The sequence below is a fragment of the Somniosus microcephalus genome, chromosome 4, assembly GCF_052327205.1.
Source record: "Somniosus microcephalus isolate GS21.2 chromosome 4, FLI_Smic_1.0, whole genome shotgun sequence".
Classification (NCBI taxonomy): Eukaryota; Metazoa; Chordata; class Chondrichthyes; order Squaliformes; family Somniosidae; genus Somniosus; species Somniosus microcephalus.
The window spans coordinates 184,445,893-184,473,823 of NC_140990.1; the positions used below are offsets into that span (position 1 = coordinate 184,445,893).

Here is a 27,931-nt window from a genome sequence, read left to right on the forward strand (position 1 = left end):
CACGTCAACGTAGAACAACAGACCGCTGAAACAGCTGCTCCGGTAGAGGGATTGAATAGTCCGATCAATCAATCTCCAAAAGAAGTTGAAGTAGTAAAATCTCAAATGAGGTCATTAGTAAACGACTTGCTGAAAGCCCAGAAAAAGCTGGATGAAGAGGTACGCATGAAGAAGTCTCTTCAGGAAAGATGTCTGGACTTGGAACAAAAGCTGGCTAACGCCCAGCTGGGTATGGAGGAAATAGAAGACCCTCTCGCTGGCCTAGATCAGGACGACACCGAATATTACTATGTCCTGTCCTGCCCAACTTGTAACTTCGACTCCCACCATACAGAAATCATGGAGGAGCACCGAAAGTCTACGGAACATCGGGAGAAGGTGGCTCTACTACGGAAAAAGGAGGAAGAGAAGGAGGAACTGCGCATGCAGCTGGCAGCTGACAGTGGAGCCCAGAGAGTCTCCAAGAAGCAGAAAAGGAAAAGTCAAAACAGAAGATGACCCATCTGAACCATTATCACCTCTACCAGATCACACACGTGGTCCCTCCGAACGGAGCCAAATCAGTTCGGAAGTTCAAGCTGTTAAATCCATGAAAGGACTATTGACTGAGTAACGTGAACCGACTACACCACAGAGATTGAATCTGTGAACTGTTTTCCGCAGAGACTGAATCTGTGATATGTTACGTTAAACATGAAGTTATATATGTATATATGTTATTACGTTATGTTAAATGGGGGGATGACTATAAAGCTAAGAAGGGAGGAGTGTTGTGTATGTAACCTGTTCCACCTTAAGAGAGCTTAAGCCTGTTCCACCTTAAGAGATGTACTACTTTCTCAGGCTGCTGTAGACGTAATACCGGGGGTGAACACACCGGTATATAAGCACTGTGCAGTAATCTTGTATTCAGTGTAGTCCCTACCTCCTACCAGTAAAGACCTGTTTTATTGTTACTGATTAAGTCTGAGTATTAATTACTTGAACAACTCACAGACTTAACAATTCTGTTTGGCAGAAACAGACTCAGCAAGTTCATAAGCAGCTTGCAATTCCTTTCTCATGTCAGATACATACTTGAGGTAAGTTCTCTGTGATGTGCCATCACTGGATACTCCGAAACACAAATCCACCGGCATCCTCGCTTCACGTCCAAACATGAGGTAGTACGGTGAAAAACCAGTAGCGTCATTTCGGGTACAATTATAAGAATGAACAAGATGTCCAATGTGCCGACCCCACTTGTTCTTTCGCTTTGAATCCAGCGTTCCAAGCATGTCTAACAAAGTACTGTTAAACCGCTCAGGTTGAGGATCTCCCTGAGGATGGTATGGAGTTGTTCTTGACTTCTCAATCCCGAGCATGGACAACAACTCATGTATAAGTCTACTTTCAAAGTCTCTACCTTGATCACTGTGTATTCGCTTTGGCAGTCCATAGTGGATGAAGTATTTCTCCCACAACACTTTGGCAACGGTGGATGCTTTCTGATCCTTTGTGGGAAAAGCTTGGGCGTAGCGAGTATAATGATCTGTAATGACCAAGACATTTGCGGTATTGCTGGAATCGGGTTCGATGGACAGAAAATCCATACAGACAAGGTCTAGAGGTCCATCACTTTGCATGTGAAACAGAGGAGCAACTCTTTTAGGTAAAGTCTTTCTCTGGACACAACGTGCACAGGACTTGCAGAACTCCTCAACCGCAGACTTCATACGCGGCCAATAGAATCTGTCCTTGACCAACCCATAGGTCTTATCTACTCCCAGATGACCTGCGTCATCATGCAAAGACTTCATCACTATTTCCCTGTACTTTTCAGGCAGGACCAACTGTGAATGACATGGTTTAGTGGGTGGGTGAGTGATTCTACACAACACTCCCTCTTTAATTTCCAAGTGGTCCCATTCTCTTAGGAGCAGACGACAGTCAGGATGTTTTGATTTGTCGATCTGTGTAATATCACCCAGACGGAGAGCTGAAAACACCTCATGAATACAGGGATCCTCCTGTTGTGCTTTGGATATTTCAGATGAACACAACATGGGTAAGTTTTGTACATCCAAACTGGAAAGGTTGCAAAATGCTTGGGGAACAGCATGCATTGACGCTCCCAAGTGGTCAATCTCTCGGGCATGAAATGAATTCTTTGGTCCAGATACCACGGACATCTGACACATTACTTTCACATCTGCTGAAGCAACATCTTTCCACTCTGGTTTCTGGTAGTGTGGGCGACGAGACAGAGCATCTGCGTCAATGTTCTGGTTCCCAGGTCTGTACCTGAGACTAAAGTCGTAAGCAGATAGTGCAGCAAGCCAGCGGTGGCCGGTGGCATCAAGTTTTGCCGAAGTCAACACATAGACAATAATCCATTAACCTGTCCTCACTTCAAACTTCGCTCCATACAGATAATCCTGCAGCTTATCCACCACCCCCCACTTCAACGCCAAGAATTCTAGCTTATGAGCTGGGTAGTTACGCTCTGATGGCGTAAGACTGCGACTGATGAACGCTACGGGTCTCAGCCCTGCTCCTTGGTCCTGATACAACACACCACCCAACCCTTCTTGACTGGCATCCACGTGTAGCACATATGGCAGCTGTGGGTTTGCAAAAGCCAACATGGGGGCTTGAGTAAGACTTTGCTTTAAGGTGTGGAAGGCCTCTTCGCATTTCTCATCCCATCTAACACCAAAAGGCTCAGAGGGTTTGAAGTAGTCCTTGTTCTCTTTACCTTTAGCCTTTTTCTTCCTCTCGGCTGGTGGGAGGTAACCAGCCAGCAGCTGATTCAGAGGATGGGCCACTTTGGAGTAATCCTGCACAAAGCGCCTGCAATATCCGCAGAACCCAAGAAATGACCACAAGGCAGTCACTATGTTCGGTTTGGGCCATGTGGTAACAGCTTCGATCTTGGATGGATCTGTGGCTACTCCATCCTGTGATACAATGTGCCCCACATAGGACACGGATGTTTGGCAAAACTGACACTTGTCCAATGATAGCTTGAGACCTTCATCCTCCAGGCGACCAAGCACTTTCAGCAACCGAGCTTCGTGTTCTTCAAGGGTTGCCCCAAACACAATGATATCGTCCAAGTACACCAATACTTCGAGCAAGTTCATGTCCCCAACTGTTTGTTCCATTATTCTTTGAAAAGTTGCTGGAGCGCCTGAAACTCCCTGTGGCATCCTTTCAAATTGGTAGAACCCAACTGGACATATAAAGGCTGTCTTTTCTTTGTCCGATTCACTCATCGGTATTTGGTAGTATCCACTTCTGAGATCCAACACACTGAACCACTTGCTTCCATTAAGACAAGCCAGTGCATCCTCAATTCTTGGAACGGTGTATTGGTCGGGAATAGTACGTCTGTTAAGCGTCCTAAAGTCCACACACATCCGAATCTTTCCGTTCTTTTTCCTCACCACCACTATAGGAGATGCATAAGGACTCCTGGACTCGGTAATGATCTCAGCTTCTTTTAACTGCGACAGGTGCTGTCTCACTGCTTCGATGTCAGCTGGTGCCAGCCGTCGAGACCTCTCCCGAAAGGGTTTATCCTCGGTAATTCTGATAGAATGGCGAGTACTACCAACATCAAACTCATGAGTAGAGAAAACTCCTCTCCGCTCCATCATCTTCCTGACTAATCGGTCCTTCCATTCTTTAGGAACGAATGAATCTCCAAAGTTGAAGGAGGAGGGTGTCAGATATCCGGTTGAGTTAACTTTGGACTCTTCCTTCACATGTGACGACAGTACATTTACAGGAAACAGATGCGCAATCGGCATTCCTTTCCTCAATGTGATTCCTTTGCCTGACATATTCCTCACGTTCACTGTAACTCTCCTTGACATCACAGCTGTCAGGGTCTGCAACTCTGGTCTCACCAGAAGCTCATTTGGAAACCGTGACTCTTCTGCAGGATCATCAGGTGACTCTATCAGAATGGCTTCAGTACCTGGCGTTCCAGGGAATTTTGGTATCCCAGGGATTCTAGCCACTCCTCCAGGACGCAGGGTGATAGGTTTGGCTCGAACGTACCACACAGTTCCTCTTTTGCTATCTATGTCGGAAGAAAGTTCAGGCAGTTTCTCAAAAGCCTTTTTGAAAACAGGGTGAATGTGTCTGGTGCTCAAGAAGTTTTCACCTCCCTGCTCTTTGCAGCTTGTCAGGAGTCGTCTCACTATGGGTGTATTACTGCCAACCAGTATGGAAACCTCACCTTTCACCATGGGGTCAGGGCAAACCAACACAAGTGCATCAATGGTCTCAGTGGTCCCTACATCAGCTTCCAAGAACTCCAACCTCAGCGACAAATAGCCATCATATGGGTAATCAGCAGGACTAAGGCCCCAGATCTGCAGAAGACTGATTGGGGTTAACGGCAAATGCGTCAGGTATCGGTCATAGAAGGATCTGTACAGTATGGTAACCTGAGAACCCGTGTCGGGGATAGCTTTAGTATAAATGCCTTCAATCTGTATTGATACAGCAGAACTCGGCCCTACTAAACCGTCAGGTATGATGTCTTTCATATCCCCTCGTCTATTATTGCACTTAGCGGAACGTGTCTTAACTACAGGGACAGCAGGCCGTTCCGTTACTGTGCCCCTTTGTAGTTTCCCGACTTCTTGGTAAGTTTTATGAGACGGTCATTTACTTTTTTTAGATTTTCCTCACCTCTACATTCTCGCTTGAAATGTCCATCCTTTCCACAGTTATAACAAAAGACTCCAGGTCTATCTCCTTCATGGGGATATCCTTTAGAGGAATCATTCATTTTGCTGTTAGACTTCGCAGGGTGTTCAACCTTTTGCACCCGTGCGTCATCCCTTTCTGTGTTGGGCTTAGACCGAAAATATGCCATCTCGGCTCTCATGACATTTATTTCCTTCTTCAGCTGTTCCATCTCAGGGTTGACATCACCCTTAGGAGTAGGAACTGTAACAGGAGTCACAAGCTTGGACATCACAGCACTCTTTGCTACATTCCGGGCCTGAAGCATATCCTCCTCCTCTCTGACTTCCCTTAGCAGCTCAGTGAAGGTAGGTGGATCTCGCAACTTATGGGTCATGCGTATGCGAAGAGCAGTCACGTCTTCGAGCAATGCACCTCGCACAACCTGTTCAATGCGGAACCGATTCATTTCAGGCAACTCAATCCCTCTTTTCCGTAACATACAATGCAGCAGTTTGTCTATTCTCAGCAGATAACTGGACAGCTTCTCTCCCTCACACTGGAATGTGCTTCTGAATCTGACCATCAAATCTGAAATGGTTTCAGTAGTTCCAAAGGCAGTTTCTAGAGCCTGCATGTAGTCAAAGGAAGTAGCAGAGGTGTTCTGCGCCTTTAAGAATCTTACAATGTCAGCAGCAGGACCCTTAAGGCTTTCTACTATTCTCTGCCTCTTCACATTGTCACTGCACTGCCATTCCTCTAGCAGAGGCAGGGTCTGCTCAGCCCAGGCGTCGTACTCTTCTTCCCCACTGGGAGTTGGTCTCACTCCTGAGAACATACGGAGCTTACGGTATCCCTGAGCCTCGAAGGGCAGATTGGTGCATTTATCCACCAGAGAACTAATGGCACTGACCAACTGAGTGTTCATATCCAGGGCCGAAGGACCTATCAAACCTTTGACATCAGCAACAGTCTTTCCTTCTTGTCCCAAGAATGACAACAACTTGGTCTGAAACCCTTCTTCTTCCTTAGTAGTAATAGGGACAAACTGAACTGGCCAGGGACCAGCCTCTTCAGAAAGCCCAACTGCCTCAGGTAAACCATGACCTCTCAGGTTCTCTGATGTCTGGATCAACACAAACTGCTTCTTGGTAGCTGTATCCAAGCAGCGCTCAACTATCCTAACCTTTCCAAAGGCTTTGACACAATTCAGAGCCCTTAGCAAGACATCATCAGGGTCATCGTTAGCAACACCATTCAGCACAATGGCATGGGTAGTAGCTATCTGCTTCCGTTTGCACCAAGCTTCAACCTCAATAACATCCATCTTTTATGCTCAAACAGCCCAGTAGAAACCACAAACCACTCTCTTAGCAATGAGCATTCAATACTGTTAATTTACTGACATAAATAGACCACAATCCCGGACGAGCCCCCAAAATGTAACCCCTTCACAGTTCTCTAGATATATGTGAGATGTGGTCTCTGTTGTAGACAGTATTCCTAAGTCCAGCAAGGAGATCACTACTACAATGGCTTAATTCTAATTATCTTACTTTATAGTTTTAACGTCAGACAGTATAAGATGATTACAGGTCAATGAACTAAATTAGACATTTGCATACATTAGAATGAATCTAGACATAATAAACATACATTCTCCATTTACATGGATTCAAAGGAGAATCTGTCCCTGTGTCCAAATTCGAGTGCACTCTTTCGTTGGCGCGCTTAAGTTGGAGCTCATGGTATGTATAATGTCTGCAAGACTTACGACTCCGAACCCCTTCGTTGAATTCTCTTCACGATCACTGAATCCCACTTTGAGTTCTGGATGCAGAGCTACTAATACGAAGGGCGGCGGCCGAGTTTGGAAGCCCGGGACGGGATGCGGCAGCCATTTGCCTCCTGAGCCCTCTTTTCAGAGCTCCTGCCCTCTTCTCTTCCAGTCGCCCCTTTCTTCCCGCTCGAAAAACCCCGACTCCACCCCTTCCTCCTGGGGTTTCTGCCTGGAGACTGCGCAGCCTCACTGTCTGCAACAGTTGATACTGGTGCAGAATTATGGAAAGTCTGCTCTTAGTCACATTGTGTCCTTAAAAGTTCTTGCCGTACCTTCACATGGGCAACTTTAACCCAGGGATTTATAGCAATGATAATACAGTGTCTAAGTTAAAGATTGATAACCATACTTAGCGTACATAACATTTCCAGTGGGTATTACATAAGTGCCCTGTTACCACGTCCCTAATAATAGATTCTAGCATTTTGCCTACTACTGATGTCAGGCTAACTGGCCTATAGTTCCCCGTTTTTTCTCTTCCTCCTTTCTTAAGTAACGGGGTTATGTTTGCTACCTTCCAATCCTTGGGGACTGTTCTAGAATCTAGGGAATTCTTTAACATTAATACCAGTGCATCCACTATCTCTGCAGCTACCTCTTAAAACCCTAGGATGCAGGTCGTCAGGTCCAGGGGATTTGTCACCACTTAGTCCCATTAATTTCTCCAGTACTAAGTCTTTACTTATACTGATTTCTTGAAGTTCCTCATTCTCTCTGGACCCGGTTCCCCATTATTTCCAGAATGTTTTTTGTGTCCTCTATTGTGAAAACAGATACAAAGTATTTGTTTAATGTCTTTGCCATTTCCTTATTGTCCATTATAATTTCTCCTGTCTCTGCCTCTAATGGGCCCACCTTTACTTTCACTAATCTCTTCCTATTTACATACCTATAGAAACCTTTACAATCTGTTTTTATGTCTCTTGCTAATTTATTCTCGTTCTTTTTTTTCTTTCCTTATCAATTTCTTGGTCCTCCTTTGCTGAATTCTAAAATCCTCCCAATCCTCAGTCTTACTGCTCTTTTTGGCAACAATATAAGCCTCTTCCTTTGATCTAATACTATCTTTAACTTCTCTTGTTAGCCACGGTTGGACCACTTTTCCTGTGGGGTTTTTGTGCCTTAAAGGAATGTGTATTTATTGTAAATTATGTATTAATTCTTCAAATGCTAACCATTGCTTGTCTACCATCATACCTTTTAATGTAGTTTCCCAATCTACCTTAACCAACTCACCCCTCATGCCTACGTAGTTTGCTTTGTTCAGATTTAAGACCTTCGTTTTGGATTTAACTAAATCACTTTCAAACTCAATATAAAATTCTATCATATTATGGTCACTCTTCCCTCAATTCTGTGGGTTTCAACCTTTGATAACAGTCTCTTATGTGGGACTGTGACAGCACCTCCCAAACCCGCGACCTCTTCCACCTAGAAGGACAAGGGCAGCAGGCACATGGGAACACCACCACCTCCTAGTTCCCCTCCAAGTCACACACCATCCTGACTTAGAAGTATATCGCTGATCCTTTATCGTCACTGGGTCAAAATCCTGGAACCCCCTACCAAACAGCACTGTGGGAGTACCTTCACCACATGGACTGCAGCGGTTCAAGGCGGCAGCTCACCACCACCTGCTCAAGGGCAATTAGGGATGGGCAATAAATGCTGGCCTTGCCAGTGACGCCTACATCCCATAAATGAATAAATAAAAACTTTATCAAATGCCTTCTGGAAGTCCATATAAATAACATGCATAGACATTCTGGCCTAGAAATTCATTAGGGCGCTGCCAGCTTTGCGCCCAGTTAACGCCTAAAGAGTGATTTTGCGCCAAAAATGAGTTTGCGCAGATATTCAGCGCAGCGGTATTGGCGGCGGTAGCCGTTAGCGCTGCGCCGGCACCGATGACGTCATCGGTGTGCGCAGTGCCCCGGTACCGCCCCGATCCCCATATTTAGTTGCGGCCGCCTCCTCCGAAGCGGCCGCAAACAGCGACCAGAGAACGGGGCCGTACTGAATCCTTAGTGGGGCGCTTTAAAGGGGAAGGTGCGGCCGGCCGCTTTTTCGGCGGCCGCCTGCCCGCACCTCCTTCCCCGGCCTCCTCCACCCCGCCGCCCCCCCCCCCCCCCCCCCGCGGCATTGCCGGCTGGTTTGCGGGAGCCCGGCACTTCTCCGTTGTGCCGGGCTCTTTTGCCGGCACTCGCGATCGGGGCTCCGGCTGTTGCAGGCACCTCCCCCTTAAGAGAAGGAGGAGGCCTGCAGTACCACAGCCTGCCGCTCCGCAGCGGCTGGCGCAGCGGCGCCAAGAGCACTGATATTCAGTGTCAGCGCCCCAAGCGGAGGCGGGCACACCCTGGTATAGCGCCCGGCTCCGAATTGGGGCGCTAACAATGAATATCTGGCGATCGCTATAGGCTTCCCGCCCAGCGCTAACTTTTGGGCGCTAGCCAGCTGGCGGGGCCATAGTGAATTTCTAGGCCTCTCTGTCCACTACTTCAGTGAACTCTTTAAAAAATTAAATCAGTTTTGTCAGGCATGACCTACCTTTCACAAATCCATGCTGGCTCTCTCTGATCAACTGAAAATTTTCGAGGTGTTCAGTCACCTTATCCTTAATTATAGACTCTAGCAATTTCCCGACAACAGATGTTAGGTGAACTGGCCTATAATTCCCTGGTTTCCCTCTCTTGCCATTCTTAAAAAGCGGAGTGACATGTGCAATTTTCTAATTTAAAGGGACGGTTCCTTAATCTAGAGAACTTTGGAAGATTACAGCAAGAAAGAACTTGCAATTATATAGCAACTTCCACGATGTCCCAAAACGCTTTACAGTCAGTGCCTTTTAAAGTGCAGTCACTGTTGCAATGTAGGGAATCTGCAGTGATGTTGGTTGAGGGATAAATGTTGGCCAGGATACCAAGAGAACTCCCCCTGCTCTTCTTCGAATAGTGTCATGGGATCTTTTACATCCACCCGAGAGGGAAGAAGGGACCTCGGTTTAACGTCTTATCCTCTGACTGTGCAGCACTCCCTCAGTACTGCACTGGGAGTGTCAGCCTAGTTTACGTGCTCAAGTCTCTGGAGGGGGACTTGAGCCCACGACCTTCTGAATCAGGGGCGAGAGTTCTACTATGTTGAATAAATCAGCTTCTCCACCTGTCAACTACAGCACTATTATATACTGCATATATCTTATAGCAGTGAAGCAGTCCAACTGCTGCACATGTGGGTCTGGATTTATTCAGCAATAGCACCACAGAATTCATTTGGTCTTAATTGTTTCTACACCACGGCCAAGCAGTTCTATGATCAGGTTAGTAAAGATTACCTGGCATGACATTCAGCTGGAAGGAATAAAGTTTGTTTGCATCAGGGAAATCCAGTTTGCACGTGCCTGCAGAAATAAAATCAATAAATGGACTGAATGAAAGTAGAGTCAGTACTAAGAACAAAAAACAGAAGCAAAGTCAAGGAGCACAAAAGATCCCTTACCCCATCCCTCTGATACATCAACTCTCCCATCGAAGCCCCTCCCTCTGGTACATTAACTCTCCCATCGAAGCCCCTCCCTCTGGTACATTAACCCTCCCATCGAAGCCCCTCCATCTGGTACATCAACTCTCTCATTGAAGCCCCTGCCTCTGGTACATTAACTCTCCATCGAAGCTCATCCCTCTAGTACCCTAGCCCTCCAATTGTAGCATCCATTTGTATTTTGACTGCTCTCAATCTGCCTGTCTACTCCTGGGCAGGTAGATTATTACAAACATTTTTCACTCTTTGATTAAAGATGTTCTTAGCATCTGTGTTTTTCTGTACTTTATATCTAAATTTTGATAAATATATAACACAGAAATTATAACCAACAAATTGTGCAATGAGTTAATCCATCAGAGCATCACTTACATAACAGGCCATTATCAATCAATCCATTACAGTATTCAGCTGGCAAGCCATAGACCTGACAGTGAGGCCATGTAGTGGGGTAATAATAATCCTATAGATCTACTGACGAAGCATGGCCATTTATTTCTGGAAAATCAAGTGGGACAAATAACTGATGACAGCAAGGGAACAATTGGGAATTGGTGACCAGAACATGCAAGAATAGAAATTGTCAATAATAAGGGTACTGGACTGGGAAAGGGCAAAATTCAGAGAGATAAACGGTTTGTCCCAAATTAACTGGGTAGAATAGTTAGCAAACAGGATGATAAATTGGCAGCGGAGAATCGTCAAACATGAAATGGATCGACTACAAAATAAATATATTCTCAAAAGGTGAAAAGAGGCGCATCAAGGAATAGAGGTCCATAAAGAAAGATTAAAACAAATCTGAAATTTAAAAGGGAGGCACATGATAAAGTAGCCATGACAATACTTAAGAAAATCACGGGGAATATAGAAAGTATAGTGGGAGGTAGAAAGGGAGACTAGAAGGGTTAAAAAGTAACATGTAAAGCTCTCATGGCGGAAGGAAGAAGTCTGTGGAGGATGATGGCATGGTGGAGATATTAAATACTTTATATTGATTTTTGCAACTGATGCTGGAAGTGAGAATGTAGATGTACTAGACGAGGGTATGGAACAACTGGTAGAGGTAACTGAAGAAGAATTGGTACTGAATATGTTAGAACTCCGAGTGGATCAGTCACTGGGCCCTGATGGCTTCACTCTTGGCTGTTAAAAGGAGTCAGAAAGGAGAGAGCAGAGGTCCTGGACCAGTTAGTCTAATATCAGCTGGGACAAACTGTTGGAAGCCATAACTCAAGGTAAAATTAGTGAGCATTTAGAAATACCTGGGTTAATCAAGGACAGACAGCACAGATTTGTTAAAGGGGAGTCATGTTTGACAACTTCAATATAGTTTTTGCAAGAAGTGATAAAGAGAATGCAGTGGTGTGTATAGATTCTCAGAATGTGTTTCATGAAGTGTCTCACTGGAGACTTGTTGGAAAAAGTTGGATTTGAGCACAAGGAACACAATCTCAAAATGTGCTGATGACAAAAGGAGATTTGGCCAACAGCAATGTCCCCCGTATGCTGCACTGCCTCCTGCACGGCTTGCCTCCCCCAATGCGCGGCCCATTCAAATTTTTTGTGCATGCGCGGTATCTACGATGTAAAAGCCGGTGAGCGGCCTGCGCGGGATTTTGCAGGTGACTGTGCAGCCACACAGCTTAGGGGGAACATTGGTCAACAGTGAGGAGAACTGTAAAAACTTCAGGAAGGTAGACTGGGGGAAGAAGCATTTTAATGTGGATAAGTGTGAGGTAATGCACTTTGGGAGGAAAAACAAGGAATGAGAGTGTACACTCAATGGATAGACACTAAAGGGTGTGGATGAAGAGAGTGAACTAAGGGATCAAATACATAATTTCCTGAAAGTGCGAGTGCAGGGAGATAAAGCCATAAAAACATGTTGGATTTTATAAATAGGGGCCTCAAAGAATAAGGTTTTCATTAACTTCCTCCATACCTGTCCTTTTTGATGCAGACATTTCACACGGCAGTCTTCATGACCACACACTTAGCTTCTGAGGAAGTCAGTTACCAAGCTTTTAAAAACTTCATCACTAAAAGCTTACCCATTATTCTGCATGAACACCTAAAGTAAAGGCTGTTGGATCACTGACTGTATTAAACAGAGAAAACAAACTGAAAAAGCAAGCAAATCTTGGAGGCCATGTCAAAAACTATTAACCGAGGGCCACATTCTCCTTTTATCGAAAAATAAATGCCTCTCTAACAAAATGGGGATGGTGTGCTGTTTTGAAAGCTGCAATCTTGTTGTAGGAGATTTGTGCATCAGGAATGTAGAAATAACCGGTAATATCTGATGTAATGATAATTCAGCATTTTCCCAGCAGCTAAGTGGTGTAAATTGTGGTGTATGTGCCTTTAAGAGCAATTGTGGTGTATGTGCCTTTAAGAGCCCCAGGTGTGCGTAATGCCGGTAATTGCCACTTGGGCTATATAAGCCTGTGTATTGTGTATATCCTTTAGAACCCCCCCCCCCCCCCCAGACTTGCTTAGTAAATACCTATGAACCAACTCCTGTCTTCAGTGTCTTTATCTACACACGGACACCACAGTGGCGACGAGGATGGGAAACGGACTTACCTGCAATTCGGCAGCACCTCAAGGACATCGATTCCTCCAGCGTCCAGAAGACTCAAGGAAGTAATAGAAACTGTGGTTTCACCAGCTGGCCAAGCTGGTGGCAGGTACTGCGCTAATCCTTCCTGGGCGTCAGGCTGGGGCTCCAGCGGCGGGCTCTACAGCTGAGACAGGCAGCGAAATCGGAGGCAAGCAATAATGGACTGGGAGGGTGCACTCGGGAGACGGCCAGCACGGCAAGCAGGTCAGCGTTTAGACCTCCGTCGGGAACGAGTCTCCAACAGTGAATAAACGGAAACCACAGTAAAACAGCATTGTTATCGGTAGCAGCGGCGGGAAAGCGCAGGAAGCGCCATATCGTTGCTACAGAGAGAAAAAAAAAGCGCGGGAAGCGCCATATCTTTTTTGAAATGCCTAAGTCTGGCAATATTGATGCTTTTGATAACGAAACAGAGCCTAACTTTGGCAATATTGATGTTTTTGATAACAAGATAGAGGATTGGACCACATATGTAGAAAGAGTGGAGGTGTTTTGCACCGCAAATGGAATAGAAGATGAAAAAAAAGCTTCAGTGCTTCTGGATCTAATGGGCGCAGAAACATACAAGCTGTTACGCAACTTAATCACTCCAGCCGAACCGATGGACAAGAATTTTGAGGAGATTGTTGATACCCTACACTGCCAATTCGAGGCAGGACTGGCAGATTCTCTGCAAGACAAATTCATCTGCGATCCCCTAAGTGTAGAAACACAAAAAAAGGTATCTTCTGGAAAAGATTTAACACTGGACAAGGCTTTCAGTGCAATAGGAGCGGCAAAGATACAGCAAAGGCCACAGGACTTCGGCACCCATGAAATGACACGGGGTTTCGAGAGATGTTATCGCTGCGGCAGATCCAACCATGACCAGAGGGATTGCTGGTTCAAAGAAAAAGCATGCAGGCGATGCGGAAAGATGGGACACATTCCACGTGTATGCCGATCTGAAAATAAAAAATCCACTAACGGGAAAAGAATCAATAAGGAAAAGCACAGAAAGGTACAAATGATGACGGACAGTAGCTCCAAAGACCAGAAGAGCGACAGCGACTCCGGGAACAAGAGACTAAGCTCTCTCAAATTACATAATGTAATTGCCAATGAAGATTACCAGACCATTTGGGTTACCCTCATAATAGCAGGGTCCCCAGTTAAAATGGAGCTAGATACAGGATCAGCTCTAACCGTAATAAATCGACGAGATTACGAGAGGCTATTTTCGCATATACCTCTAAAAGACACATCCATTATCTTAAAAACATATACGGGGCAGAAAGTCTACCCCAAAGGAAAAATAAAGGTGCCTGTGGTATACAACGGCAAAGAAATACAAAAGTTGTATTTATACATTCTACAAGATGGTGGTCCACCGTTGTTGGGACGTGAATGGATAAGGAAGATACGTTTAGACTGGCACTCCATTCAGGCACTGACGGTGACCAGTAAGGAAAAAAACAATGATGACATCATATCTGAACGATTAAAAGACATCTTGGCCAACGCCAAAGAAGTGTTTCAAGAGAAACTATGAACCTTGAAAGGCATCACCGCCTCAATAAAAGTGGAAGATGCAGCAATTCCAAAAATTTTTAAGGCAAGACCGGTGCCATACGCAATACGTCCGGCAGTCGAGGCAGAGCTGGAGAATTTGGAAAAGGCAGGCGTATTATCCAAAATAGATTGGAGCGAATGGGCAACACCCATCGTTCCAGTCATGAAAAAAGCATTGAAAAATAACTGAGGAACAGAGAAAAATTCGCATCTGTGGGGACTTTAAGGTGACTGTAAACCCGGTCCTTCACACGGTACAGTATCCTCTTCCGAGGATAGAAGATATTTTCGCCTCACTATCCGGAGGAAAACGTTTCACAAAAATTGACTTGGCACAGGCATATCTACAGATGGAGGTTGAGGAGACCTCTAAAAAGTATCTCACAATAAACACACACAAAGGCCTGTACCAGTACAATCGACTGGTTTTTGGAGTAGCATCAGCTCCAGCTATCTGGCAAAGAGCTATGGAGCAAGTCCTGCAAGGGATTCCGGGGACTCAGTGTTACCTAGACGACATCCTTATAGCAGGAGAAAACGACAACGAGCACCGTGCCAATTTGGAGCAGGTGCTCACTAGGCTGAAAGAACGGGGCCTACGAGCAAATCGCCCCAAGTGCGAATTTTTCCAAAATCAGATATCATATTGTGGCCACATAATTAATAAGGAAGGGTTGCATAAGTCACCTGAAAAAATTGAAGCAGTTATAAAAGCCCCAGCACCTGAAAATGTTTCACAATTGAGGTCATTCCTGGGATTAATAAATTACTATCATAAATTTTTACCAAACTTATCAACTATTCTACACCCTCTTAATGATCTTCTACACACAGGAGTGATTTGGAAATGGAACGAAGACTGTAAACGTGCCTTCCATAAATGTAAAGACTTAATCACATCCGAGAAGGTTTTGGCTCATTACAACCCATCACTACCAATCAGACTGGCGTGCGATGCATCCCCTTACGGCATAGGAGCGGTATTGTCCCATAGATTCCCTGATGGCTCGGAACGGCCGATAGCTTTTGCGTCACGCTCATTGAACTCAGCTGAGCGTAACTATTCCCAGATAGACAGGGAAGCACTCAGCCTGGTATGGGGAGTGAAGAAATTCAACCATTACCTACACGGACAAAAATTTACCTTGCTGACTGACCATCAACCCCTCATCTCCATATTCAACCCTAAGAAAGGTGTCCCCATTATGGCGGCACAAAGACTACAGAGGTGGTCCCTTTTTCTAGGGGCACACCAATACAACATTGAATACAAAGGGTCAAAACAGCATGGGAATGCTGACGGTTTATCGCGCCTGCCGTTGCCAACGATAGAAGAGGCACCTACAGTAGACCCAGTAGAGATATTCCAATCTACCATAGTGGAATGTCTACCGGTGACAAATTCTGCCATTGAAAGGGAGACCAGAAATGACCCTACTCTCTCACGGGTCTACGATTTAACAATAAAGGGATGGCCAGCACATGGCGAACCACTGTTGCCAGCATTCTCGCAAAGAAGAGAACAGCTGTCAGTGTGCCGAGGAACCTTGATGTGTGGATCCAGAGTGGTGATTCCACCCAAACTCCAGGATAAAGTGCTAAAGGAGCTTCACGAGGGGCATCTGGGTGGAGTGAAAATGAAGAACCTAGCTAGGGCGTTTGTATGGTGGCCAGGTATCGATGGAGACATCGAAGACATGACCAAGAGCTGCCTAGGATGCCAGAAGGTCCAAAATGCTCCGCCACAGGCCCCTCTACATCCATGGGAGTGGCCCTCATCTCCCTGGCAAAGAGTGCACATCGACTTTGCTGGTCCATTTATGGACTCAATGTTCTTAATCGCAGTTGATGCACACTCCAAGTGGCCGGAGGTAATAAAGATGTCCTCCACCACCACGGAAAAAACCATCACAGTATTAAGGACCATATTTGCCAGGAATGGGCTGCCGGAACAGATATGTTCTGATAATGGACCGCAATTTGTGTCCGAAGAATTCAGAAAGTTCTTCAAGAACAATGGGGTAAAGCACTACACGTCCGCCCCATACCATCCCGCCACCAATGGATTGGCTGAAAGGTTTGTCCAGACCTTTAAGAAGGCCATAAAGGCCATGGGTAATGAAGACATAAAACTTCAGCACAAGGTGGATAACTTCTTATTTGCATATAGGAATGCAACACATATGGTTACAAACCAAACTCCCGCCATGATGTTCTACAATAGAAACCTAAGATGCCGGCTGGATTTGGTCAAGCCCAACATTCGAAGGGACGTGGAGAACCGGCAGTTTCAGGGCATGAATGAAAGGCCAACTAGGGCCTTCCAGATCGGCCAACCGGTTTTGGCCCGGGACTACCGTACCGAGAAATGGCAGCCTGGAACTATCTGCACACGACTAGGACCACTGATGTATACCGTGGACATCGGAGAAAGCATAATAAGGCGCCATGCTGACCAAATCATCAAGTCATCCGAAAAGGGACAACCTACACCACCACGCTATACATCTAACGATGAAGTAGAGATACCCATATCTACCTCCGATCCGGTGATACTGGAACCCGATGAACCCGACACTGGCCTTCAAGCCGAATCAGCCTTGCCAGAAGAACCTACTACACCACCAGAAACTACTACACCCCCGAGGCGTTATCCGGACCGAGTCAGGAAGCCTCCTGAGAGACTAACTTATAATTAATTAATACAGCAATGTATATTATTTTGCATATAACATGTAATTAATAATTACTTAAAATATGATGTACTAGTTAGCTAGAAGGGGAGGAATTGTGGTGTATGTGCCTTTAAGAGCAATTGTGGTGTATGTGTCTTTAAGAGCCCCAGGTGTGCGTAATGCCGGTAATTGCCACTTGGGCTATATAAGCCTGTGTATTGTGTATATCCTTTAGAACCCCCCCCCAGACTTGCTTAGTAAATACCTATGAACCAACTCCTGTCTTCAGTGTCTTTATCTACACACGGACACCACATAACTGATTAAACATCTTGATATCCCACTGTGGAGGTGCGCACTGTTTTTGTTAAGAGCCTGATGAGAACATTTGACAAACTCGTTTAGCCCTTCATGTGTTTGTAAAGTTCACGATGAAGAAATGGTGGAGCCTTTTTGATCCAGAGGACAGCTCCCAAGTGTAATACAGAGGTAATGGCCCAGATTTTGCGGTTGGCGGCGTAATTAAACATTATGCCATCGGCATCTGAACCGAATGCACACTTACTAGTTGCAAGGCCCCAAATGAAAAGTTCCTCTCAGACGCTGCGGAATAGAGGGCAGTGTAGTGGCCCACGGATCCCAGGGGCGCACCGTGTGCGGAAGCATACCTGGGATCACGTGGGCCGGGGCTCCAATCAGATTGCACACCTTCCAGTGACTCAAATGGAGTGACTTTGGAGAAAAGCCAGGGAGCAAGTCACGTGTCTACCCTCTTGGCTGTAGATGGTTCATGGCCAACTGGTTCCAGTTTGGAAAAAGGAAGAAAGTAAGGTTGCTGTGGAGCCCTCACCATAAAACAAATAAAGTAGGATTGCTGAAGAACCCTCAGAGTAAAACAATTATAGTAAGATTGCTGTGGAGCCCTCACAATAAAACAATTCATATAATGCAATAATATTCAGGGCTGAACTGATTTTTCTCTAAATCCTGTTGAAGTGTCAATGTCTGCAGGCAGCTAATAACCATTAAAGGAAAGGATTTTCACCAAATAAAGATTTTTTTACTGACGGGTATCCCCATACGCTGTGCAAACAGGCTGCGATGCCCGTTTGCACCAGCCGTAAAACTTTCAGGTGTAATTGCTGGGCAGTTGGTGGGCAATTAGCCCAACTCTGCGTCAGCAATTAGGATTTCCATGTCGATGTAGATGCTCTGTCAAGTTGGAACTTGACAGATCGCACGTTCGGGATTTTGCGCATGCATTTCAAAGGTGGTATGACGGCGTACTCAGAGTACGAGTTATGTTTACTGCAGGCCCGCTACGGAGAGGAGCGGCAGAAGAAACTGTACAACTTAAATGAAAAGAGCACAAAGGTCAGTATTACCGCAGAGCAACAGCTCACGGAAAAACAGGAACGGGATCTATAATCGCCACGTTCACATTCTTACAATAGCAAAATACTGCAGATGTTGGAAATCCGAAATAACAACAGAAAATGCTGGAAAAACTCAGCAGGTCAGGCAACATCCGTGGAGAGAAATTTGAGTTGACGTTTCGGGTCGAACCCTTCTTCAAAACTGGAAAGAAAAGAAACTAGATCGAAGGCAGGGCTGCGATCGGACAAAAGAATAAAAGAAACAAAAGAAGTAAAAGAGATTAGAAGGTAGACGAGATGGTAATAGGCTGAGATTAGGTGTAAAGTGTACTGGCAGGGCAAGAGATAGCTGCCAGGTGTGAGAGAGAAACAAAAGGAAAGGGGGGGGGGGGGGGGGGAGGAGGAGTGGAAAAATTACAAGAAAAATGTAATAGGGGCCGAGGTTATGATCTGAAATTGTTGAACTCGATATTGAGTCCAGAAGGCTGCAGAGTGCCTAATCGGAAGATTTCTCAAGTCTCTTGATAACTGTAGCCACTCATCCATGATAGCTTCTGCGTGAATCTACTGCTTTTATATCCTTCTTACGTGGTCTTCCAGATTATTAAGAGTTATTGCTGCAAATTTCAGGGCTGTATGAGATACTTTCTTAGACTCAGTGTCATTGGCCACTCCCGTAAACGAACCCTTGTCCCACATGATCAGGACTTTACCTTTACTGCCCAATATCTGGTTATATGATATCTGGTCACAAAGATCCCTTGTTGAGTGTGATGCATACTGTGAATGTGCACACGCCCCCAAGTGCCTTTCTTCAATCTTCAGAAGGTAGATTGATGAGCACTCTACTGAGATGAAGCTAATTGTAAACTAACAAACTGGTTTATTTTAAAGATGAAATACATGACTGAATAGAGTACCATTTTGACAGCGAGTTTTACCCATTTCCTACTGCTGTTAATAACATCAAAAATAATAAATTGCGCACAGCTTGCCCTTGATGTGGGCCTACCTTACTTTACAAGTCAGTACTGCTGACTGATTGTCACTCAGTTAGAAAGGGTTCTCTACTCCTCTCACTGATTCTTTCAAATTTAAAAGTCTGCAGACTGTCATTTTCAGAGACACCAACACCACAGCTGACCTTCCCCCAGCTATTCAACAAGGATTGGCACATCAAGCTGCTACCTCAAATCGGAAACCCCCATGTGGCACCTACATGGCTCGTTCAGGTCAGACCCCAGCCAGTTGTGGGGAGTGAACCCCTTCTGGGCTGAATTTAACTTAACAGAAACATCTTAATATAAATTAACCCAAAATCCCTCTTAGGCCAAATAGGCAAAAATCGCGAAGCATGAGAGTTACGATAAGGTAAACAGTGATATATTGTTTCCACTGATCAATGAGGCAGGGCCGAGAGGGCCCAGAATTTAATATAAGCACAAAAAGTACTAAAAGGGAGGTTTAAAAAAATGTTCTCAAGCAGAGGCTGTGAATGTGAAATTCTCCGATACAAACGCTTGATAAAGCATAGTCCATAACTTCTTCTAAAGGGGAATGAGATAGTTGCTAAAAAATGAGAAATATGAAAAGGAAGTAAGCAGGAGAGTGGGATTTGACTAGGTCATTCCTGTGGAACAAAAACAACTTGTATTTACATAGCACCTTTAACATAGTAAAACGACCCAGGGCGCTATCAAACAAAATATGACACCGAGTCACATAAGGGGATATTAGGGCAGATATAAGCTTGGTCAAAAAGGTAGGTTTTAATGAGTGTCTTAAAGGAGGAAAGAGAGGCAGAGGTGTTTAGGGAAGGAATTTCAGAGCTTAGGGCCTAGGCAGCTGAAGGCATGACCACCAATGGTGGATGGATTAAAATCGGGATGTGCAAGAGGCCAGGATTGGAGGAGCGCAGATATCTTGGAGGGTTGTGGGGCTGGAGGAGGTTACAGAGATAGGGAGGGGCGAGGCCATAGAGGGGGCCAATGTAGGAACATATTCATCAGCTGTACGGCCTGTTTCAGTACTGGTCTGCTGCCAGCCTGTGAATTACCAGATTTATTAAATTCAGTTTCATAACTTGCCATGTGGGATTCGATCTCATAACCTCGGATTGCTAGCCCAGTCCCATAACCATGAGGAACTGTATTCGGTAAATTATTGTAAATATACTGCATGTACTGAAGACCATTCCTTTACCTATTTAACATTCAATAAATTTGCCTGTAGGTTTCAAGCCTGAGCCTCACAAACACATTGCAAGATTAAACCTTTCCCGTGTTACTTTTCAGTATATAAAACTTACGATTCGATTAGGTGTTTAACAAAGAAATGACTCATGTTTTGGTTAGGCATCTCAATACATATAGCCAGCTCACAAACAGCTAAAAAGACAGAAATGGGCATATTAAACTACCCATAAGGCAGAGGGATATAGCTAACAAAGAATGTGTCTGAAAGCTGTTTTTACAGCAATTTGTTTCAAGGATGGGAAGCAGGCACTGAGGGAGTTCGGACAGGGGATAAGGGAGGTCTACATGTTCCATAGTCTGGAAGAAGCAATAGACGAAGTGGGCAGCTGTGTGCAACCCACTCAAGCATACATGACAGGCTTACTCATGACAGGCTCACTATAAGACAAAATGTTAAAATCTTAATTTCTGTAGAGGTTCAGGACACGGCACATAGAAACATAGAAGATAGGAGCAGGAGTAGGCCATTCAGCCCCTCGAGCCTGCTCCGCCATTCAATGAGATCATGGCTGATCATCCAAACTCAGTACCCTGTCCCTGCTTTCTCCCCATATCCCTTGATCCCTTTAGCCTTAAGAAATATATCTAACTCCTTCTTGAATATATTTAATGAATTGATCCTTCTTGAATATATTTAATGAATTGGCCTCAACTGCCTTCTGTGGCAGAGAATTCCACAGGTTCACCACTCTCTGGGTGAAGAAATTCCTCCTCATCTCTGTCCTAAATGGCTTACCCCTTATCTTTAGACTGTGACCCCTGGTTCTGGACTCCCCGACCATCGGGAACATCCTTCCTGCATCTAGTCTGTCTAGTCCTGTTAGAATTTTATAGGTTTCAATGAGATCCCCTCTTATTCTTCTAAACTCCAGTGAGTATAAGCCCAATCGACCCAATCTCTCCTCATAAGTCATTCCTGCCATCCCAGGTATCAGTCTGGTGAATCTTCGCTGCACTCCACCCATGGCAAGAACATCTTTCCTCAGATAAGGCGACCAAAACTGCACACAATACTCAAGGTGTGGTCTCACCAAGGCCCTGTATAACTGCAGCAAGACATCCTTGTTTCTGTATTCGAATCCTCTCGCTACGAAGGCCAACATACCATTTGCCTTCTTAACCGCCTGCTGCACCTGCATGCTTACCTTCAGCGACTGGTGCACAAGGACACCCAGGTCGCGTTGCACTTCTCCTTCTCCCAATCTATTGCCGTTCAGATAATAATCTGCCTTCCTGTTTTTGCCACCAAAGTGGATAACCTCGCATTTATCCACATTATACTGCATCTGCCATACAGCTGCCCAATCACCCAACCTGTCCAAATCATACTGGAGTTTCTTGGCATCCTCCTCACAGCACACACGCCCACCCAGCTTTGTGTCGTCTGCAAACTTGGAGCTATTACATCTAGTTCCCTCGTCTAAATCATTAATATATATTGTGAATAGCTGGGGTCCTAGCACCGATCCCTGCGGTACCCCACTAGTCACTGCCTGCCACTCGGAAAAAGAGCCGTTTATTCCAACACTTTGCTTCCTGTCTGCCAACCAGTTCTCTATCCAAGTCAGTACCTTGCCCCCAATCCCATGTGCTTTAACTTTACACGTTAATCTCTTATGCGGGACCTTATTGTAAGCCTTCTGAAAGTCCAAATACACCATGAGGTTACTTCCCTCTACCCGAGGAAAGAACGGGGTAATTGTCGTTGCTTTTCTTGTATGATGTTGCTGAAACATTGTGTATACCAAGAACAATGTTAAGACTTCTTGTCGCACAATAAACGGTTTAGTTGCAACCATATTTGGTGTCAAGATTAGAATTTTCGTACAATTGGCAATCGTGGCAGGAGCTGACTAGCAACACTCCTAATTGTGAGATACCAAGTACTTGGATCAGGGCTTGTACAAAACCAAGTTTGTTTAGGTAAGAAACCATTGGGGGGGGGGGCGGTTAACTCCCTCCAACAGTAATAATAATCATGAGTACAGCAATAAAAGTTTTAGACAAGAAGCAGCTGATCCTGGGATGAAAAAGAAACTGGCGAGAGTGTTTCACTTCCGTGTGCAGAAAAGTGAAGCCAAAGTGGGTGATCTAATGAAAGAGAAATAAGTCTGAGGTGTTGTTCATGAAATCAGTAAAGGAAGCCGAGAATAAATGAGATCAACTAAAAGCAAAATGTGGGCATTGTAAATATGGTCTAAAGGGATACGGAGTTGGAGTTGGAATGTTATCATAATAATCATAATCATAATCAACTTTATTGTCATTGTTAGTGCACAAGTGCAGTACAACGAAATGTAGGCTTGCGGCTCCCGAGAGTGTACATTTAGATTAAGACATTTAAACATTCAACATACATTTGGCTTGTAATACATTAACATAAACATAACCATAATAAAGTGCATTGGCAGATGTGCAGGCTTTAGAGTTTATTTGTGGAGTTCAGTAGGATGACAGCCCTGGGAAAGAAGCTGTTCCTAAATCTGGTCGTACGGGTGCGAATGCATCTGTAGCGTCTCCCAGATGGCAGGAGGGCGAACAGACTGTGGCTGGGGTGGGTAGGGTCTTTGATGATGGTCCGTGACCTCCGTAAACAGCGTTTCTGGTATATGTGCTCTATGGTCGGTAGCCGGTCGGTAGTCATATCGGTTCCAGAGGGTGAACTGAGATACGGCTGGGACTCTCGACTGAATCCTCAACGTCTACTTTCCCCTTTACTCTGTCATTACACTCCTCCCATATACCAAGAGAGAACAATGTTAAGAATTGTGTAGGAGGTAACAGGCTTGGGTGAGGACATGGGACTGTGAGCTTGAGGTTTTGAATCAGTACAGGTAAGAATTTAAGAAATAGGAGCAAGAGTAGGCCACATAGCCCCTCGAGCCTGCTCCGCCATTCAATAAGATCATGGCTGAACTTCTACATCAACTCCATTTTCCCGTCCTATCTCCATATCCCTCGATTTCCTTAGTGCCCAAAAATCTATCGCTCTCAGTCTTGAATATGCTCATCGACTGAGCATCCACAACCCTCTGGGGTAGATAATTGCAAAGATTCACAACCCTCTGAGTGAAGAAATTTCTCCTCATCTCAGTCCTAAATGGCTGATCTCTTCTCCTGAGACTATGACCCCTAGTTCTAGACTTTCCAGCCAGAGGAAACAACCTTTCAGCATCTACCCTGTCAAGCCCTCTAAGAATTTTATACGTTTCATCTCTCATTCTTCTAAACTCCAGAGAATATAGACCCATCCTACTCAATCTCTCCTCAGGACAGCCCTCTCATCTCAGGAATCAATCTAGTGAACCATTGCTGCACCCCTCTAAGGCAAGTATATCCTTTCTTAGGTAAGGAAACCAAAACTGTACGCAGTAATCCAGGTATGGTTTCACCAAAGCCCTATACAATTACAGCAAGACTTCATTACTCTTATACTCCAACCCCCTTGCAATAAAGACTAACATACCATTTGCTTTCCTAATTGCTTGCTGTACCTGTATGTTAACTTTCTGTAATTTTTATACAAGGATATCCAAATCCTTCTGAGTACCAGCATTTACTAGTCTCACCTTTTTAAAAAATAGTCCGCTTTTCTATTCTTCCAACAAAAGTTCATCATTTCACATTTCCCCACATTATATTCCATCTGCCACTGGCTTGCCCTATCGCAGCCTCTATGTCCTCCTCACAGCTTTGTATCGTCAGTAAACTTGGATATATTACACTCGGTCCCCATAGCTGAGGCCCAAGCACTGATCCTTGCGGCACTACCGCTAGTTACACCCTGCCATCCCCAAAATGCCCCGTTTATTCCTACTCTGTTTTCTGTCCGTTAACCAATCCTCAGTCCATGCTAATATATTATCCCCAATCCCATGAGCCCTAGTCTTGTGTAACAACTTCTTGTGTGGCACCTTATCGAATGTCTTCTGAAAATCCAAATATACTACATCAACTGGTCCCCCTCATCTATCCTGCTAGTTACACCTTCAATAAACTTGAATAGATTTGTCAAACACGATTTTCCTTTCATAAAACCGTGTTGACTTTACATCTGTTGGTTCAGTAGCATAAATCAGAAATTGAAAATTCATTGGAGAGAAAAAGGATGAAATGCAAAAGGCTGCAAAATTTCAGTGCACTCTCTACTTTACGTGAAAGCTGCGTGATGCAAGTTTGTGAGGCTGACGATATCAGGCTCCTTTTTAATACAAAGAAATTAACCCCTTCCACGACAGCTGTTTTTAATTCACTGTGCAACAACTTTTTCTGAGTGCAAACATAGATTGGGCATTATTAAATTTGAAGTTTCTTAATTTGAGTGGCTATTTCCCCATGGTGACAGAAGCAAATCATGAATTGACAAATTAACCCCTTGGGCTCTCAAGAAGAGCCACAATGGATTCTCCATTTTTCTTTTCTTTTAAGCAGGGCACCATGATTTTCAGGACTGCATGAGTGTTGATGGTGCAGGATTACCAAGAGTAATTCTTTGACATAAAAAAGACTTCACAATTATGAAGCAACCCTTGTTGGAAAAGTGTTGGTGCAGGCAGAGATCCAGTGGTGTTAAGAATTTAAGACCTTATCTGCAGACATTGGCAGACATCAAATGTCACAGTGTGGTGACTATTTGGACTAAGACGTTGCCTCTCAAAGGTTTGGCTTTAACCCATTAAGGGTGATTTGCTACCTTCCGAGGCAGAGTTCTCGAGGGGGGGGGGGGTCGGGGGGAAGATATGGGAATTACCTCCAAAAGGAATTGTAAGCAATTCTGTCTCTAATGTAAAACCACCAAGCCTGGACATCAATTGTTTCTGGAACTGGAATTGATAAGATAAATTGATGAGTTGCTGTTCAAGCACTCAAGGTGGGAAAATTTATCTGAAGTCTAAGAGGGTAATCAGTGTTTTTTTTATATAAAGAGGCCAGTCTAAGTGGCTCCTGCCCATTGCTGTATATCAAGGATTTTGGGGGGAAATGAAATTGAACATTAATAAGTTCTGTCAGTCCAACAATACTGCGTTCTGGTATTGGAATAATTTTGAAAAGATAAAATGGACTGAGGCACAATATAGGTTATTTTGGGAAGTAATAGGTCCAAGAGGAGATTATGTAAAATAAACAAAAAAAGTGTTAATAACTTGGACCAAATGGGAACGTTTAGTCTAAGATTCAAATTTTCTTAAATCATGCTGCAGACTTCAAGAAGACATAGACAGGCTGGTGGAATGGGTGGACACATGGCAGCTGAAATTCAATGCAGAGAAGTGTGAGGTGATACATTTTGGTAGGAAGAATAAGAGACAATACACACTAAAATGTTACAATTTTAAAGGGGGTGCAAGAACAGAGAGACCTGGGGATACTTGTGCACAAATCTCTGAAGGTGGCAGGACAGGTTAACAAAGCAGCTAATAAAGCATATGGGATCCTGGGCTTTATAAATAGAGGCACAGAATACAAAAGCCAGGAAGTTATGCTAAACCTTTATAAAACACGAGTGTGGCCCCAACTGGAGTATTGTGTCCAATTCTGGGCACCACACTTTAGGATGGAAGTGAAGGTTTTGGAGAGGTTACAGAAGAGATTTACTAGAATGTATTCCCTCATCCCTGGAACTAGTTATGTGGATAGACTAGAGAAGCTAGGGTTGTTCTCCTTGGAGCAGAGAAGGCTTAGAGGAGATTTAATAGAGGTGTTTAAAATCATGAAGGGTTTAGATACAGTAAATAAAGAGAAACTGTTTCCAGTGGCTGAAGGGTCGATAACGAGAGGGCACAGATTTAAGGTGATTGGCAAAAGAACCAGAGGCGACATGAGGAAAATCTTTTTTATGCAACGAGTGGTTAGGATTTGGAATGCACTGCCTGATAGGGTGGTGGATACAGATTCAATAGTACAGTAGTCTTCAAAGGGAAATTGGATAAATACTTGATTGCAGGGATATGTGGAGAGAGCGGGGGAGTGGGACTGACTTGATTGCTCTTCAGAGGAGCTGGTGCAGACTCGATGGGCTGAATGGCCCCCTTCTGCGCTGTACTATTCTATGATTGTATGAGATTGATACTTGTGGTGAAGAGGCAAACAGTACTTTGGGCAGCTCCACTAATAATACAGCACCACCTCAGAAACAAGCTCAACAAGGCAGAAATCTCAGCACTTTGAATTGCACCCAAAGAAAAAGCATTTCTGGCTCAAAACGATAAAAGGAAATGTCCCTCGAGAAAATTTGTTTATAAAACTTATATTAGCTGGATGTGTGGTCACAAGTCTACTACACTGAACAGCTTGTTTCAAGATATCTCTCTCTCAATTCCCTGACAAATTCCATCTACAGCAGCCAAATGTGCTTGCTGGCCTACACTGGCTCCCGGTCCGACAACGCCTTAATTTTAAAATCCTCATCCTTGTTTCCAAATCCCTCCACGGCTTCACCCCTACCCATTTCTGTAACCTCCTCCAGTGCTACAAGTCTTCAAGACCTCTGCGCTCCTCCAATTCTGGCATCTTACGTATCCCCGATTTTAATCGCTCCACCATTGGTGGCCGTACTTTCAGTTGGCTAGGCCCTAAGCTCTAGAATTCCCTTCCTAAACCTCTCCGCCGCGCTACCGCATTCTTCTCCTTTAAGATGCTCCTTAAAACCTACCTCTGACCAATCTTTTGGTCATCTGTCCTGATATCTCCTTCTGTGGCTCGGTATCAACATTTTTATTGATAATGTTCGTGTTAAGTGATGTTTCGCTACATTAAAGGTGCTGTATAAATGCAAGTTGTTTTTTGTTTGACAATTAAATTGTATTTGGTCTTGAATCCATTCAACAGCAACAACTTGCATTTAGATAGAGCTCCTGCTGTAAACAGAAGTCTCCCAGGGCTTTATGGGGGAGGAAGGGGAAAAGGGATCGAGGGTACAATTGAGACAGCGAGAGGTGCAAGTGGCAGTGATTGGGGAGAGAGCTCCCGAGGTCTGGAGTGTAATTGCTGCAGAATTGGCGTGTGGTGTGAAGCAGAGGGGACAGGAGACACAGAGACAGGAATGGAAGGTTAAGGCTGGGCTTGGGGCTGGAGAAGATTCCCTAACTAGGGTGGGACAAGGGGAGAGGAAGAATTTGAAAAGACAACTTAAAATCCTTCAATGACTGAAAAGGAAATGAAATACTGCAGATGCTGGAAATCTGAAATAAAAACAGAAAATGCTGGAAACACTCAGCAGGTCAGGCTGCATCTGTGGAGAGAGAAACATAGGATAAACGTTTCAGGTCCATCACCTTTTGTCAGAACTCCAGTCATCGACCTGAAACGTTAACCCTATGTTTCTCTCTTCAGCCACCTGCAGGTTAAGATTAGAATTGGCGCGAAAGGGTCGAGTTCTGAGCTGGTCA

At 44.6% G+C, this 27,931-nt stretch overlaps 1 protein-coding gene across 6 annotated transcripts in view; it reads right to left on the reverse strand.

Annotated features, from left to right (window-relative positions):
- The window catches only part of ube2f (ubiquitin-conjugating enzyme E2F (putative)), a 253,275-nt gene that overhangs the window by 113,229 nt on the left and 112,115 nt on the right, over positions 1 to 27,931 (reverse strand). For 5 of the 6 annotated variants that reach the window (XM_085985594.1, XM_085985591.1, XM_085985593.1 and 2 more), the window contains exon 4: positions 9,855 to 9,920. The exons of the other annotated variant lie outside the window; for it this stretch is intronic. In XM_085985594.1, coding sequence (XP_085841720.1) covers positions 9,855 to 9,920 — 66 coding nt within the window. The remainder of the gene's footprint in view (positions 1 to 9,854; positions 9,921 to 27,931) is intronic. 6 annotated transcript variants of the gene reach the window in all.